At 39.4% G+C, this 16,827-nt stretch overlaps 2 protein-coding genes and 1 long non-coding RNA gene across 8 annotated transcripts in view; 2 read left to right on the top strand and 1 right to left on the bottom strand.

Moving 5' to 3' along the window:
* The window catches only part of ehmt1b (euchromatic histone-lysine N-methyltransferase 1b), a 33,373-nt gene extending 21,814 nt beyond the window's left edge, over nucleotides 1-11,559 (top strand). For 3 of the 4 annotated variants that reach the window (XM_037116904.1, XM_037116902.1, XM_037116903.1), the window contains exons 8-26: nucleotides 42-144; nucleotides 1,075-1,212; nucleotides 1,904-2,181; nucleotides 2,592-2,824; nucleotides 2,931-3,146; nucleotides 3,254-3,336; nucleotides 3,485-3,591; nucleotides 3,761-3,883; nucleotides 4,073-4,174; nucleotides 5,519-5,623; nucleotides 5,714-5,868; nucleotides 6,017-6,184; nucleotides 6,420-6,564; nucleotides 6,692-6,769; nucleotides 6,931-7,046; nucleotides 7,276-7,362; nucleotides 9,182-9,260; nucleotides 9,476-9,651; nucleotides 10,134-10,323. In XM_037116904.1, coding sequence (XP_036972799.1) covers nucleotides 42-144; nucleotides 1,075-1,212; nucleotides 1,904-2,181; nucleotides 2,592-2,824; nucleotides 2,931-3,146; nucleotides 3,254-3,336; nucleotides 3,485-3,591; nucleotides 3,761-3,883; nucleotides 4,073-4,174; nucleotides 5,519-5,623; nucleotides 5,714-5,868; nucleotides 6,017-6,184; nucleotides 6,420-6,564; nucleotides 6,692-6,769; nucleotides 6,931-7,046; nucleotides 7,276-7,362; nucleotides 9,182-9,260; nucleotides 9,476-9,651; nucleotides 10,134-10,323 — 2,682 coding nt within the window. Of the gene's footprint in view, nucleotides 1-41; nucleotides 145-1,074; nucleotides 1,213-1,903; nucleotides 2,182-2,591; nucleotides 2,825-2,930; nucleotides 3,147-3,253; nucleotides 3,337-3,484; nucleotides 3,592-3,760; nucleotides 3,884-4,072; nucleotides 4,175-5,518; nucleotides 5,624-5,713; nucleotides 5,869-6,016; nucleotides 6,185-6,419; nucleotides 6,565-6,691; nucleotides 6,770-6,930; nucleotides 7,047-7,275; nucleotides 7,363-9,181; nucleotides 9,261-9,475; nucleotides 9,652-10,133 lie in introns of all 4 variants that reach the window. The other variant, XM_037116901.1, reaches the window with a different exon arrangement.
* LOC119029782 lies at nucleotides 10,517-14,822 on the bottom strand. The gene is made up of 2 exons (XR_005078080.1): nucleotides 14,688-14,822; nucleotides 10,517-13,119 (listed from the first exon to the last, which is right to left on the bottom strand). It is a non-coding gene; the product is annotated as an uncharacterized LOC119029782 (long non-coding RNA).
* The window catches only part of cacna1bb (calcium channel, voltage-dependent, N type, alpha 1B subunit, b), a 165,583-nt gene continuing 161,894 nt past the window's right edge, over nucleotides 13,139-16,827 (top strand). For 2 of the 3 annotated variants that reach the window (XM_037116899.1, XM_037116900.1), the window contains exons 1-2: nucleotides 13,140-13,275; nucleotides 14,648-14,963. In XM_037116899.1, coding sequence (XP_036972794.1) covers nucleotides 13,215-13,275; nucleotides 14,648-14,963 — 377 coding nt within the window. In that variant the 5' untranslated portion in view covers nucleotides 13,140-13,214. Of the gene's footprint in view, nucleotides 13,276-14,647; nucleotides 14,964-16,827 lie in introns of all 3 variants that reach the window. The other variant, XM_037116898.1, reaches the window with a different exon arrangement.

A 16,827-nucleotide genomic window follows, 5' to 3' on the forward strand; every position in this document is an offset into this window, starting at 1 on the left:
CTGTCAGTTTTTGAAATCATCCCTGTGTTTGTCTGCCTCAGAGCACAGAGTCTAGTCTGAAGAAGAAGTTGAAAAAGAAAACAAAAGCAGACAGCGCCTGGCTGAGGCCGTCCAGGAAACGAAAGAGGAGGATAAAGGCCAAAGGTGATCCTGTCACACACACACACACACACACACACACACACACACACACACACACACACACACACACACACACCTGACAGAGTCATAAACCTGCTCACCTGTGCTCCATGTCAGGAGGAGACCTGCCAATGTTGTTAGCAAACTTTAAACTTATACTTGTCTTACTTGTCTACGTTTTTGTTTTTTTTCTTTGAAACTTGAAGACTCTCGTTCATCAGTTTAACTCACATTCTAAAATATGTCATGTTAATTCCTCCACCCTAAAATCTTTTGAGACTCAACTGGGACCTGACATCAACTCCTATTGGCTAAAAATTGCCCAAAAACTAATTTCCCTGGATAAAATTGTAATTATCATAACTCAACGCTCTGAGTGCAACTACATTATCTCTCAAAGTTTAGAACAGTGAAGCTTTGATTACATAATGATATTACATTCTTTTGCACACCATATTGATATTTTATGCACTTAATGAAATTCAAATACATTAAACATTATTTTCTTTCTACTTTCAACTTTTCCTGCATTAATAAAAGTCCTTATGGACATGAAAAAAAATCCTGCAGAAAGTCTATCATGTCAAAGATTTTTTTTTCCTACAATAAATCGTATAAAAACTCACAGGACGTCTTAACTAAACTAAATTAACAGTTAAGGTAAGCTAGACAACAAACTTTTCTCTACTGTTGCTGCCATCTGCCTTGGTCAGTTACTAAACTGCAAATCAAGCAATGCCTTCTTTTACTTTATTCAGAACTTTATATATATATATATAACTTTATATATATACTTTATATGAAGAAATCACTTATCCAAACTCTGCTACTGCACAATTTTCCCAAACAAAGCTTTGTTGGTTCTTTCTTTTTGCTAAAATGTCATGGTAAACAGTGAAGCATTTTCTGATGGATCACTGTCACTTTGCTCAGAACCAGAAATGGTGGATCAGCCTCAGGCTTCATCTCATGCCCCGCCAGGCGATGGGAAGGAGTACACACAGATTCCCTCGCCCGAGTCTGTCAACCTCAACAAGCCCCAGGAGCCTGCAGTTTCCTCGCAGAACAAAGGTGAGCTTCGAGGGAATGAGGGAACTTGGTATGCTTGTTCCTAATTATCAATCCCATGTGTTCTGTCCACCATTGTCACCAAGTTGTGCTTTTCTTGACTTTACCATACCAGACTCCTCTAAATCACAGACTGGAATGTTCCAGAAAAAAGAAAGCCTGTATTCTCTTAATAATGTAAAGTTACTACATGAGCACATACACCTCATCTGAGTTTCAGGATACTGTGGCCACAGCTCAGTATCTACAGACTGCTGACTGTCTGGTACATCACACAGATCATTGTCGATTCTAACAAACTTTTCTGTTTCAAGATATGTATTGTTTATTCTCTGATATCACAGTTCTTCTTGCTCAGAACAGTAGATTATTTATTTGTTATGTCGATCAGAAGGGTATCATACTTCAATACTTGCCAACAACCAAAATGTGTTTAAAGCACTGAGTACTAAGAATGGTCACTGCTTATGTTTTGACAAAAAAACAAAAGAAGTTTGCCTTGTCCTTGTTGGAGACAAAATACAGTTTTGTTGGAAAACACATTTATTTTTGAAAGAAAAGTAAGATTGAAAAATATACATGCCAAACTAGTGTCAAAGAAGTTTGTCTACAGGTCAGTGGCCTTCTGATAATTTAACTGAAACAAATTTAAACTGATATAGAGGTAAATAATTTAAACTTTGTCTCCCTGCAGACATTTCAATGTCAGCCATAGAGGAGGCTCATGAGCTTCCACTCTGCAGCTGCCGCATGGAGACGCCCAAAAGTCGAGAGATTCTTATCCTGGCAGACAGGAAGTGCATGGCCACAGAGAGCGTTGATGGACAGCTGACCCGCTGCCAGATCGCCGTCCTGAAACATGAAATGATGCGTCCCTCCAACTCTGTACAGCTACTGGTTCTGTGCGAGGACCACCGTAATGGCATGGTGAAACACCAGTGCTGCCCCGGCTGTGGCTTCTTCTGCAGGGCCGTGAGTACAGTCACTCACTCAATTTCAGGCTTTCAGCTGCAGCTTGATCAAGTCTCACTGGCGTGTGTGTGGATATGGGTTTACTCTGTGTTGTTGATGTTCATGACTCTAGGGAAGAAAAATGCTCTTGTTCACTTGACTTGAAAAAGATTATGTGGGTAATGTATGGGTGGTAAGATAAGCTGTCCATTCACTACCAAGACCAGCACCTACCTTATGGTGCTCATTCAACAGACTATGTTTAACTGGCTGTGTTTTATTTTCTTTTTACTGTGACTCATTTACTTCATATCATGCAGAAAAATACAGAAATCTAGAAAAAAATCTACACATTCTTTGGTCCTAGCTTCTCTCATGTGAGGATCTGGTCATTTTTTTGCTCACGAGTATTGTTGTTTTTCGTCACGCAGGGGACCTTCATGGAGTGCCAACCAGACATCAGCATCTCTCACCGTTTCCATCGTGCTTGTGCCTCAATGCTGAAAGGTCAAAGCTTCTGTCCCCACTGTGGAGAGGAGGCCACTAAGGCCAAGGAGGTCACTATCGCAAAGGCCGACACCACCTCCACCGTGCCCACTGTGCTCGCACAAGGACCTGCCACGCCTGGGGTCCCAGAGGGCCGAGCTGACACCACAACTGGCAGGTAAACTACCAACTGTGGTATATTGAAGGGTGTACATTGTTAATGTTAGTAGCATATTGGTAAATACGCAAGAACAAATAAATATTTTTTCTCCTTTTGTTTTTAGCTCTTCTCGACTGGCCATTGGAGCTGAAGTCAGCGGCAGGGCCGACAGCTCGCTTCCCATTCGTTCTTCACACGGTCTTGACACGTCTGCTGTTCCTGGATCGTCCAGGAACGCAATACTGCAGGCTGGGACAGGCACAACAGAGCCACCTTCAGTTCATCAAGGACATCCTAGAGAGACTCTAGAGAGCATCCTAGTAGCTTTGGACACTGAGAAGTAAGTTCTACTACCACAGAGCCATCTTAAGTTAGATGAATAACCAAAAGACTTGGTTACAACTCAAAACATGCACTCAAAGTTTTGTTCTTGTATGTTTCGATCAGGCCCAAAAAGCTGCGATTTCATCCCAAACAACTTTACCTCTCAGCCAAATCGGGAGAACTCAAAAAGGTCTTCCTCATGTTAGGTATGTTAATTCTTTTGGTGCCTTATCTGTCCTGTTCTTCATAAAATTGCTCTTACATTTTTTCATCTTGCTGTACTCTGAGTGCATCCAACTTTTGTTTCTGTCCAGATGTTTTTAAATAAATGGTTCCTTCTCCATTTCCTTTCAGTGGATGGCATCGACCCAAACTTTAAAATGGAGTCTCAGAACAAACGCACTCCGCTCCACGCTGCAGCTGAGGGAGGATACAAAGACATCTGCCACATGCTTGTACAAGTAAGAGCATCGTTCAGCATGCCCTGTAGTCACTCCTGTGGTTAATACATTTAACCACAGGATTTATGTTTCAAATGGAAACAGTCAAACTGTTATTCTTAGAATTTGACACTAAAGGATTTTGGCAATCTCTTGAGTAACAGTGGCTCTCTGATGTTTGCCTCTTCAGGCTGGTGCAAACTTGGACATGTGTGATGAAGATCAACGAACGCCACTGATGGAGGCCTGTGAGAACAACCACATGGAGACCGTCTTGTACCTGCTGAGAGCTGGAGCCAGCGCCACGCACAAGGTAAACATGCAACTGGTTTCTGGCCACAGTGACTGGTTAAACCAGAATGAATTTTTGGCAGATGTCACGGAAAAGAAAGAAAATCGAAAGCAACTGATTTTATTCAGGATGTTAAGCTGTGGATATTTATTTAAAATTTAACCTTTTGAATTTGAATCGGTCAATAATTGGATTGTCTGCTGCACCCAGGATGTTGAAGGGTTCACGTGTCTCCACCTAGCGGCGAAGTCTGGCCATTACAACATTGTGGAACATCTTCTGTCCACAGGATTGATCAACATTAACTGCCAGGTCGGTAGAGTTTCATATGTGTTTTAATCAGTGATCTCAGGTGTGAAGAGTTTATTATGGGGCTTGTACATTAGTTCTTTTTGCTCATGTGCTTTTTTTAAGCATGAAGATGAGAAGATATTCTTGTGTCTTCTATGTGTACAATTGCGTTCACCTGATGAAAATGCTGTTGTAATTAGTGTTTCCTAAATTTTGGTGGACTAAAAGCAACATTTTTTCAGAAAATGTTTAACCTCAAAGATTAAATTGTGCTCAGTTTTGACTATTTGACTCAAATTAGTTGTTAGCAACATAACTAGCTAGATGGCACTTCCAGCACCTCTAAAGCTTTAAAAGGAACATGTTATATCTCAATTTTTTAAACCTGTACACAAGGAAATGTAAAAACAAGTTGTGGTTTTCCAGGGAGGTGTGGGCTAGAAATGTTTCTTGGCCAGGTGCAGTGATGGAGTATTGTCAACTTCGTATGAATAAAAGGTAGCCACATCTTTAAATGTTGAATTGGAATACAACATGCCAATTAGCTTAGAGCCCGGCTAGCTGTCTCCCTCTGCTTTCAGTCTTTATGCTAAGCTATGTTAAGCTAAACTAAGAGGCTGCTGATATGATAGCTTCATACTTATCTTACAGACACTGTGGTATTGTCATTATCACCATTATCACGAGCCTCTTGACAAGGAAACAAATGAGCATACTTCAGCTAAACGATTGCACTGAAATGGCTCCAATAAATTGCTACATATGCAAGGTTTTTGATGAATATACTGGATCAAGATGCCATTTATAGAAGTAAAATCTCCATCAGCAGGCAAGGTTCACAGTCAGTTAACACTGTTTTATTCACATGATTTGTTTACTACATACTGTTAAATGATGGGCTCTGAGCACAGACAGAACAGGCAAAAAGAAACGATGATGGACTAATGATTGAATGAATGATTAAAGAGTGGCTCCTCCTGAAGTACTTAATGACTTTTTAAAGTTGGACAAGTGTTCCAATCATTTGGATATGTCCTCCAAATGCACTCTGATGCCAGTAAATTAGATATAGAAAGAACTGTGCTGCGTCTGATGTGTCTTTGTTTGAAATGTCTGACCTTGCTGCAAGAAGTTAGCCATTAATACAGCTCTGATGTAATGGAACAGTCTATCCTCCAGTGAACCTTTGTTCTAAGTGGGTAACACTGCTGCTTCATATTTGAATGTAGTTTCCCTCTAGGACTGGAATAAAAACATTGTTTTCTGTCAGTGTGTTTGTGGAAGTTATCAATAAGATGTTTTGTTTATGATGTTTCAGCTGGTCAGTGGTCAGCTTGCTAAGATGAAAGTCTTGTTTTACCTCAGGATGACGGAGGCTGGACAGCCATGATCTGGGCGACAGAGTACAAGCATGTGGACCAGGTGAAGCTGCTTCTGTCCAAAGGAGCTGACATCAGCATCAGGGACAAGGTTGGTAAAGGAGCCTGTCCTCTGCTTGACATAATGTACGGAAGCATCAAACATTATATAATTGTTGCCATATGATGTTTTGTGTCTTAGGAGGAGAACATCTGCCTTCACTGGGCAGCGTTCTCGGGCAGTGTGGACATCTCAGAGCTGCTACTGAACGCCCACTGTGATCTGCAGGCTGTCAACATCCACGGTGACTCTCCTTTACACATCGCTGCAAGAGAAAATCGTCTGGACTGTGTCACGTAAGTTTCTGCCGCCTAAGGGGGAAAAAAAAATCCTTGAGCCAAAACCAAAAAAAACCTTGAGCCAAAAACAAGAGGATTGAAGAGCAACTTTGAAAATTTGTTCAGATATGCTGCTTTGTTGCTCATTAAAATGTGGTCTCCTCAGGCTTTTTCTCACTCGAGGAGCAGATGTCTTTCTGAAGAACCGCGAGGGAGAAACTCCTCCAGACTGCTGTAGCCATAACTCAAAGGCCTGGGCGGCCCTGCAGGCCAACAGAAGGGAGAGGGACGCAAAGAACAGCAGGCTCAGTACAGAGCAAAATGTCCTTCACAGGTTTGAAGATTTCCATGCTATACCTCTCGAAAAAATACACAGTGGTGATGTGGTAAATGATTTAGGTGGAAAGATCAAAATGCAGTCCATCTGTGGGTTAAAAGCTTATCACCTGGCAAAACACTGCAGTCATTACCCCAGAACCGTTAGGTTTTTTCTGCTGGGGTCTCTGCATAAGATTTTCTTGATTTTGAAAACTTTGATGGCCCCTAACCAGTTACTGCTCCGTTTACAGCGACATAGCTCTGGGGCAGGAGCGAGTTCCTATTCCCTGTGTCAACTCTGTCGACAGTGAACCTTATCCTGACAGCTACAAATACATCCCCGAAAACTGTGTCACCTCCCCCATGAACATTGACAGGAACATAACACACTTGCAGGTAAGTTCTAAACCATTTCCTCAGGTACGTTAAAGGACACCAAGAGATTTCCCTCTCTGCGCTTGGCAAAGTGAAGTGACCAGTATTATTTATATATATATTCTCTCTCTTTATCTACGGCCAACAGTACTGTGTTTGTAAGGAAGACTGTTCGACAAGTATCTGCATGTGTGGACAACTCAGTCTGCGATGCTGGTACGACAAGGTAAGAATAGATGCCTACACAGTCAGACCACACTGTCTCCTCTTAATAAGATGTGTCCGAAAGTAGGTAGAGGGTGTCTGTGTACCATGTAGCTTATAATATTAGTAAATCATAACAATGATGCACATTTATTTATATTTATGTAATTTTGTCATGTTTAGAGCGGTTGTCTTCTCCCTGAATTCTGCCGTGAAGAGCCTCCTCTCATCTTTGAATGCAACCATGCATGCTCCTGTTGGAGGACCTGCAAGAACCGGGTAGTGCAAAATGGACTCAGGTATTCAAACTTCACCTCAACGTTACTTAATAATTACTTTGGCCAGCAAATTCAGATGCCAGCCACAGCTTTAGAAACAGTATTATTTAACAACCGCTACACTGGTAGAACTGTGTAAAGAAGCACTATTCAAAAGTGTCTTGCATCTTTTGAATAGCTGTCGAGCATAAATAAGTCTATGAGGTGATATAAGGCAGTTTAAATATCTCCTTTGTTGTGGATCCTCCAGGACCAAGCTTCAGCTCTTCAGGACCAGTAAGAAGGGCTGGGGTGTCCGCACACTCCAAGACATACCACAGGGGACCTTTGTTTGCGAGTAAGTCCCAATTACCAATAAAACACTATATAAAATTTGCAGTTCACCTTACATTTGACTGGTGGACATCAGATCATGTCCTCAGAAGACCTCAATACAAGACGGCCACAGCTTTGCATCCTTGCATATCTGTATTTATTTCTTAATTTACTGAGTAATCTGAACAGGCATGTTGTCACTTTTTCCCCTAATGTAATAAACCTGCTACTCTCACATATGCAGTGTCTGTGCTTTCTGCCAGATGGTAGCAGCTTACCGTAGTAGCGCAGTAAAGAGACATAGTTATCCATTCTGCTTGTGTTCAGAAGTGCTGTCGATGTCACAGAGGTGTTTTGCTGATGTCACTATACTGAACGTACTGTGACTATTTTTCGACAGCTTTTTGATACGAGAAAAACATTTAGGGTCCTGTGTGCTATTTCAAAAACCTGTTGCAGTGAAAGTACAGTCAAGTTAAGTTTTGCCCCAAGGTGTCACACAATCTGTACAGCATACTCTAATCTACATTTAAAAGTATTCAAAATTATTGCTGTTACTCTTGTTAACCAGCCACTACTATATAGTTTTATTTATTTTTTAAAAAAACTCAGTAATTTTCTAAAACAGCTTGTTACTGTATCTCTTAGTAAACATCACTTAAACTGAGGAAAATGGTTCATATGCTGGGGAATATTTCAGAATCAGGTTTATTGCCAGAGTATTCACATACAAAGAATTGCTCTTGGTGTCTTGGTGCATATCAAATATGAGAAAACATGTGAAAAGTACTGCAAAACGTTAAGAAACATCAATGGTTGTTCCAGACAAAACAATTCACACTGACATCCACTACCTGATCACTCACAAACTGATGTTTATTTCTAACCTTTAGGATATATTATGTAACATTCCTGGTTTAAAATGTCTAAAAGACAGCTAGAGCTTTGTTATATATTTTGTTGACTTCTATATTGACATTATCCAAAATGTGTCCAACAATGTTCAAACCCAGAGAAATCTTTCTTTGAGCACATGTCTCTAACATGAACATGAATAAAACCTTTATTCAGCACTTCCTGTGAAGATTTTTGCCTGACTCATATATATAGATTTTTGTGTTGTGATCCACTTCTTGCATCTTTTATTTTTTTGATTTAGAGACTCCTTGTTTTTATTTACATACTTAAAAAGGCTATAGTTATTCTGGTGGCAAACTCTAGACTCCAACATATTCAGCTTTGAGGAGCCATGAGATAGATGTATGTTTACCTCGTTTATTTGTGCCCTGTTTTGTTTTCTTGACTTCTTTTGTGAAGCTAATCTGTTAATATGATGTCAGTCATGTTTTGGAGCAAATCCACAGTTATTACAGAGAAATTAAGACATTTCAGTTAAGCTGTCTGTGTAAAGAACAACAGCGATAAAAACACAGTACTAATAACTCTTAGTTTTTTGTTTGTTGAAAAGATTTGGGGGATGCATGTACATCAAAACCGAATTGTTAAGCTTGATAAGAAAATTGATGGCTTGATAAACCGAATTTGACAGTAAAATGTTTTAGCGCTGAGACATCCACATACTCATGATCTTTCAGTTTTGAATAATGTGTGGGGTTATTTTTTAAATGAAATAACCTTTTGGGTGAAATAATTTCTTGCCAGGTTTACCAGCAGGGACTTTAATTCTTTGAAGCGCAGTATCTCACAACTGCAGTCCTCTGGGGGGGAAAAAACCCTTGTCATTCAACGTTCATTAAATCTTGGCATGTTGCAGAAGGCATTAGCATTAAAATGTTTCAGCAATGTCAGCAGCTACTGATGACTTGCCTGCCTTTGAACAGGTATGTAGGTGAGATCATCTCCGAAGCAGAGGCAGAAATGAGGCAGAACGATGCCTACCTGTTCAGCCTGGATGATAAGGTAAAGTAGATCACACCAAATCTTCTAAAATGAATGCAGGCACGGATGGAAAAAAATAATTAAATCCTTCACTCTGATTCCCAGTGACTACTGCTACTACTAATATTCGGTATTTTTTCAAATGAACTCTTAGCTTCGAATTCTTTGAGATTTCTTTCCTGACAGAATTGTCCCCACAGCTGTATTATTTAGTTTTTATTTATCTTCCTTCCCAGCCACAAGATCTATACTGCATCGATGCCCGTTTCTATGGCAACATCAGCCGCTTCCTCAATCACATGTGCGACCCCAACTTGTTTGCCTGTCGAGTGTTCACAACGCACCAGGACCTTCGTTTCCCACACATTGCCTTCTTTGCCAGTGAAAGCATCATGGCTGGAGAGGAGCTTGGGTAAGACTAGTTTTTTTCTTAACCACTTTAAGACACTTCTTGATCATCATGTCTGATATAAATATTGGTATCTGAGAGTTTCAAAAATGTGTTGATGATATGTTGGCTGATTGAAGATGTTGACCCTCTGGCTGATGTCAGCTAATATGATATAAATTAATAATAAGGTAAACTCGGTTGACGATGGAATAAAGAATAACTATTAAAATAGAATAAATTAGGTCAAGATAAAAATAAATGGTTTTCAGCAATTCAAAACATGTTTGATACCACTGTATTCTTTTTTTGTCCTGAAATTGATATAGTTTCATGTTATGTTTGAGAGCTAACACAATTAAAGATCTAATTGTTATTTTGTTGAAGGTGTAAAGTTCAAGGTTTTATAGATTGTATGAAACTATAGGTGTAAAAAAACATAAAATTCATGATTAAGTAACAGTGCTCTTCTAAAAATCCTTTGCTTTCTCATCCTCTTCTTTTAGATTTGACTATGGCGACCACTTCTGGGAAGTCAAAAGCAAGCTGTTTAGCTGCGAATGCGGCTCCTCCAAGTGCAAGTACTCGTCAGCAGCCATGGCGTCGCTGCAGGCGGACAGCACACCCGAGGAACAGCAACAGCCCAGCGCATCACCTGACACCAGCTCTTCCAACAGTCCCTCCAGTCCCTCCTAAAAGCCCTCCCAACACAAAGCTTCGCTACATGTACACATGACTGACGGACACACGGGGATGCTCATCTCCCTCCTCCTTGAACTTTGAACTTTTATCAGTAAACTTGTACTATATATCCACTTCTGATTACAACCATGGACCACTGACCTTTGTGAGAACCCATAAAACACACAGAAACAGATGCACAATCAAATCATGGATATCTCGCTGCTCCTTTATTCCACCTTGTGTAACTTGAACAGCAGGGGCAGCAAGAGCACACACTTCACAGGGACAATACGAACAGTCTTTACATTTCATAGATAAATTTAGTGGGAAGGAAAACTGCGCATTTTGTCTTTTTTTTTTAACGATTAATTGATATTGCTATGGCTTTTCTTAAAGAGTCATGATCAAGGAATTTTAAGATCGGGATGAGGGTATCTTTTGCAAAGACAACCTCAGCATACAGCTGGGTGTAATGTGTTGACCTTTGTGATCATTAATCATCAACCATTCCAGCAAAACTAGCTGATAAATACTGAATTATGTTTATGCCACTTCTTTGAGTCACTTCATCTTTGTTGCAGTGTTTGAACAGACATGTCCAACATTTGCCACCATAGCTCATAAATTGATTAATTAACTGAAATGATGTGAAAGACAAAGAACCTGAGCAAAAATTGGACTGTTTGTTTAATCTGCTACACCAGTGAGTATAGATTGTATGACACAAAGATGCTGTACCATTCCTCAAAAATGAGGTGTTTCGAGTCTGAATAAATTGGCTGGTCTTTTTACTAAGCATGTTTAAGGGGATTGTCATGAGTCAGGTATTTTGCCACAGTTGTTGAAGAATTGATTTAACTGAAATTGAGTTAGAAAACAAACAAGAAAATGGTGCTGACAAAGGTTTTTACTTTTGTTTTCATTTTTATTACTGAAGTGAACATAGTTTGTAAAATAAGAGAATGTTTTAAGTTTTTTATGTTTAATTTTAACTCCAGTTTTCTAATCGTAGTTACTGTAGTTAGGCTGTTTTTAATTTTGTTTCATGAATTTGCCGACAGAAGCCAACCCGTCTTTTTAAATGTTGTTAGTAAAGCAGTGACTGTTGTGCAAAGTCTTGAAAGGTATAAATGAAAAAAAAAAAAGGTTATAAAAATGCACTTCCATTCTGTTCTGTTACATATTTCTGGATCGTGAACCATCCATCTAATTGGTTGTATCTTTTTCAATAAATTTACTACTAATGCATTTATTCTGATATGCTTTACTTGTTGCAGTTTCTCTTGGAAGGCAAGCCTGTTTGCTTCAATGTTGCATAAACATGTTGTGGAATTTAAATATTACATTTCCACTTTCTTCAGCTCTGTCACTTTGCTGATTTCCTTCAAGTCCAGAGGGAGATTGCTTTATAGCCCCTTATCTTGTCAACCACGAACGCATTACTGAAAGATCTTCCAAGTGAAGCCTGCAGTAAGTCTGACCCTATACGAACTGAGCAGCAGCTCAGCTTTGACAGACGGGCCCAGGGCCCAGCGCTGAAATATTTGAGCAGCTGTGGCATCTGAGCTGCTGACACTTCCCACACTCCATTTGCTTTAATGAGTTTAGACTTTCAAAGCCTCTCGTTTGTGCCGTGATTTTTAAGAGCTGCTGAACATTTCAAATTGATAGAGGCTACAACTGAACAGATGTGGAAGAATTAGCAGAACGACAGTAGTTAGACTTACTCGATTAAAGGTTATAAATGTATATCAATTCTAAACTACACAGGAGTAAGGACTAAAAGGTACTCAAGTATTGAAAGCCAGGTTTATTTATATAGCACACTAATTTTACTTTTCCAGGTATCTGCCAGCCCTTTAGAATGTTGTGATTTCAATTTCATAACTATTAAGGCTTTAAAAGTAATTCAAATATCCTTCGCTTGATGCCATACTTGCACCAACGTTTTATCTAATTTAATTCATCCATCTTTTAATTACTTTATTTCAAAGTGAGTTGAACTATCCCATGTCAGCGTCCACATTTCCGATGTTGCAATTCTTTACACCTCCTACTGAACCTAGTTCTGTCCCTTTACTCGTACTTTGTAATTTTATGCTAAGCTGTTGGTATTGTTAACCTAATTCATTCAAATAAGACACAATGCACTCGACTCACATATATAACTTGAAAAAGGGTGCTGAATCCCTCTTGTAGTGGATGATCAAAAAGGAAAAATGCTGGCAGCAGCTCTAACATGCCATTTTATGAAGCTTAAAAAGTTGGCATTGGGTTTTTACTCAACAATGATTATATTGTGCATAACGGGCTCAAAATCTCAACCTGCAGAGTAATGGGTAAGCACATTTGAGATAAAAAAATAAAATGAATAAATAAATAAAAAGTACCGCACTACGTGTGTACCGCAGCTGAGTAAATGTATTTCCATTTGTTCCTCTGCAACTAAACTCAAAGGAATAAATTTGTACAAACAAAACTGTTGGAGGAACAAACATCAGATGGATTCAGATGAAAAATGTCCCCTGATAGTATGAACAGCAGGAACTGTTTTGACTGTGCATCTGCAGGCCTTTTAGGTCTCATAAACTGGCCGATGATTGCTCCCTTCCTGGTTACAAGGGCGGACAGCAAAAACAGAGTCGATAATTGATTCCAAGAAATTTCTCCTTGAGCAGTGAAGACGGCTGGTCTGATAACAAGCTTCTTAACTGGCAGGGCAGGAAACAGCCTTTCCGCATTCCAAGGTGGGAGAAACTTTTTTTTCGGGTTTGGTGCCCCTGCCCCGGTGCCTTACAGGAGAAGCTCCTGCAGGCACACATACATAAACTGTGTGACGGACAAAATAGTTGCTTTATCCCACCTTTCAGTTGGACTTACCCCAGTAACCCTGGAGAGCAGATATGAAGAGAACAGTTCCTGTCAGCTCAAGATGGGCCGAGAGACGATCCACTGTGGTGTATGGTACGTTAATTCGGGTTCTTATCACCTGTGTTTGCTTTCGTTTATATTTCTTTATTGTAACCATTAAGGGTGTAAATCCTGAGTAGAGGCACCTATGTTTAGTTGTATCTTAAGTTGGTGAGGGTCAAGGCCTCCCTCCAGGAAAAGCCTCAGAGGTCATAAGATGATTAAGGATGGAAAAGCATAAAAAATACATTTCTGCAAATCAAAATGATGGTATTTCAGAGAACACATTTTGAATTGTCACAATTCAAAAAGCACAGGTGTCACTATTTACATTATTAATGGCTCTATTCTATTCAGTAATAGTACAAGTGCCACCATGCACAGCAGTAAGACCCTGAAACTATAGAAGCTGAATGGTATGCAGCCATCATTTAAGGTATTAATTCCACCTGTGCTTTTTCTATTGTGCCATGTTGAAATGTAATAAAAAAGCTTAACTTACTGCAGCCTGAGGCAAAGAAGATGAAAGCAAGACAGAAAGCAAGCTGTGCTTGGATAAGCAACACAACACATAAGCAACGTGAGGTTTATTTTTTCTTTTAAGAACTTTCAAACAAGGACATATGCTTCATTTAAACTGGAGGCCTAACCATAATGTCTAGTGTCAGTGCTAAGGACTTATTTAAATAATTGCTAGCAGCTAACTGGCAGCAGTTGGCTTCAAGATAGATGTGAGCACTATTTAGCAAAATGTTTATCTTGTGGTAAATTAAGCAGTTACAGCAGTCTTTCCAACATCTTTCCAAGATGAGTCATTTAGCCCTTAGTCCATCAAGCTATTTGGTAAACATGTTATATATATATATATATATATATATATATATATATATATATATATATATATATATATATATATATATATATATATATATATATATATATAGCCTTCTCACAACTTGCCAATATGAATACAATGATTTCTTTTGTTGCTAGCACAGGTAGCTAGCTGTCTGTCTTAGGGGAGCAGAGTCCCGCTGAAATGGTAGGAGCTAACCTCACTAGCCAAAGGAAATTGTTTATTTAACTTGTATTTTTGACAAAGTTGGCTTAAATGGCCTACAAATAGATGGACAGAAGGTGGCTAATGGCTGAGGAGTTGGTTGAGAAGTCACTATGGACATTTTCTGCTTTTCCCAGGTGAAACCAGGGCTCCTCTTGCTGCTTTGAACAAGCTAGCTAGCTAACTTGAGACTTTCACTTAATGTTAGTGTCAAGAGTAGTGTCCAGTTTACATAACCATGACATTTGTGCTGTTTGACTGTACAATAACTTCTCAGCAAAAGTAAAAACAAACAGACAAACAAACAAAACAGATTCTGACATGCTTAAAGTTACGTTTGCTGTATTCAAATATCTCATCCAAAAGCTCTACGCTCAGCCACATTGGGCTCCTGGAGGATGCTCACCCTGGGGGCGGAGTACGAGGACACCTGGGTTTCGTCATCTGTCAAAAGTCACGGTTCCACCGACAAGCAGGTAGAGGGGGATGACCCGGGGCCTGATGAGGAGACGGACACCGGACCCGGTGACCAGGAAAAACCTTCGTGGAGCGCTGCGGACACCGTGCAGAAGTACGAAGCAGTTTTACACCTGGACGGTCTGAGCAGACCGGGAACGAGAGGCGGGGTGCGTCAAATCGTCAGGAAACACGAGCTCCTGAACAGCACGCCTTGGTCCCACAGGTGAGACACACAAACCTCTGAAGACCGCTTAGCAAGTTAAATACTTAGCATCACTAAACTGCTAGGTAGTGAATTTCTTCTCAGCTGGATCTTTATCTACATGATGCATCATAATTTGATGATCATATTCTCTATTGAACTAAACATTCCCAAAGTAACCAGGTGACGTAAGTTATCAAATAAATTTAGTGGTCCAAAAATGGCAATATATACCTTGAAATTGTGGTGGAGTAAAAGTATAAAGTTGAAATAAATAGAAACACCAAAGTAGCATATCTCAAATTTTACTCTCCACTGCAGCTTCTAGCCAGAATAAACTGCTATGGGTCCCAAAAATGGACTACTTGCCCATATCAAATCTCACTTTCCATCCATCTCTCTTTGCATTGTGTACAGTTTGCCTGTGCTGGAATACTGTGCTTGCCTAAGCCCCTGACATTAGAATATTAGTATTTTGGTAAATTTGTAACAAAAGAATCCCATAGTCTGCTCCAATTATTCAGTTAACATTTCAGATTTGATTTCAAAGGGAGCATTATCAGGTCAATGGCAACTCATGTTTACATAGATAATACATCATTTCATCTACAGTACAGCAAGGAAACCACTAGATGGCTCCTCAGCTGTATCTAATACATATTAGTTTATGACTGGCTGCCGACGCTGGAAACAGGGAGCAAGATTAGGTCTTTAGATGCTAAAATGATAATGAGCTAAATGACACATGACAGAATCAATTTATAACAGACCTCAGGACGTGAGTAAATTGAAAACCAGTCTAGTCTGCTGTGCGGTATAGATTAAACTTAATCTATACTAATATAAATAAATGCATCCAAATAAATGTATAAATGTCTGAAGCCACTAAAGGGGCATCTCTTTGCCTCTTAGCATTTTTCATTGCTTGTCATTTTTATGGTAGTTTAAGGTGTAACCATGAGCACTAGAATTCGTAGATTTACCTATTTTCCCTTTGAGGGTGAACTGGAGGATCGAATCAATGTCCTGACTGGATAAAGCGGGCATGGATGTCAGAAGTTTTTGCTTTTACTGCATGAGCAGGAGGAAGAGAGGTTTACTGACCAAACACTAAAACAATGATTTGTGTAGGAATATAGAGCTATTTGATACTTATTTTAATAAGAACAATAATGCACACAGCCGCTTTTAGGAAAAGACAAAAAATGGAAACTGTTGAATGAAAACAAATACAAGCATCAGATCTGAGTAACAAGGCAAAATGTTTTCATGTTGCATTTTAATTCATATTCTAAATCTAATTTGAAAAGCATAACCATCATCTCCGGTAAACGCCAGACATAAAACGTTCCCAACGGTAATTAACGTTGGCCTGAACAGGTTACTACTCAAATTTATAGTGGTCTGTGAATCCCTGTAGCCACTATGAACATGGCTTATTTATTTCCTTCCTATGACAAATCACTAATTGCAGACAATTATACAGCCTCAAAGTAGTTCATGAAAACATATACACACAGTACATAACAACAGCACTGACTGTATGGATGGTCCATGTAATATATAACACAGTTCACAAAAACACAAGTACACAAACAAAACGTTAAAATTGAGCCTGCGAGAACTGAGCTGGCTGCCTGTGGAATAAGACTATTTTCTTTTGTTGCCAGAGTTGAGCCTTTCTAAAATTGGACTGCAGATGATAAGAAAGTTTCTCTTAGATGCTCAGAGACTTCCTCCTCATCCTCTGTACCAAAAACTCTTTCCACCTTGCTCCTCTAGTCACAGAGTTATAGACAAAAAGAATACATTTGTTGGCTTATTCTTAGCTGTTAATGCATTTAAGGAGACAGGTGATAAACTTTCCCAGAGAAACAGAGTTTGT

Source organism: Acanthopagrus latus, chromosome 12 (assembly GCF_904848185.1).
Source record: "Acanthopagrus latus isolate v.2019 chromosome 12, fAcaLat1.1, whole genome shotgun sequence".
Lineage (NCBI taxonomy): Eukaryota > Metazoa > Chordata > Actinopteri > Spariformes > Sparidae > Acanthopagrus > Acanthopagrus latus.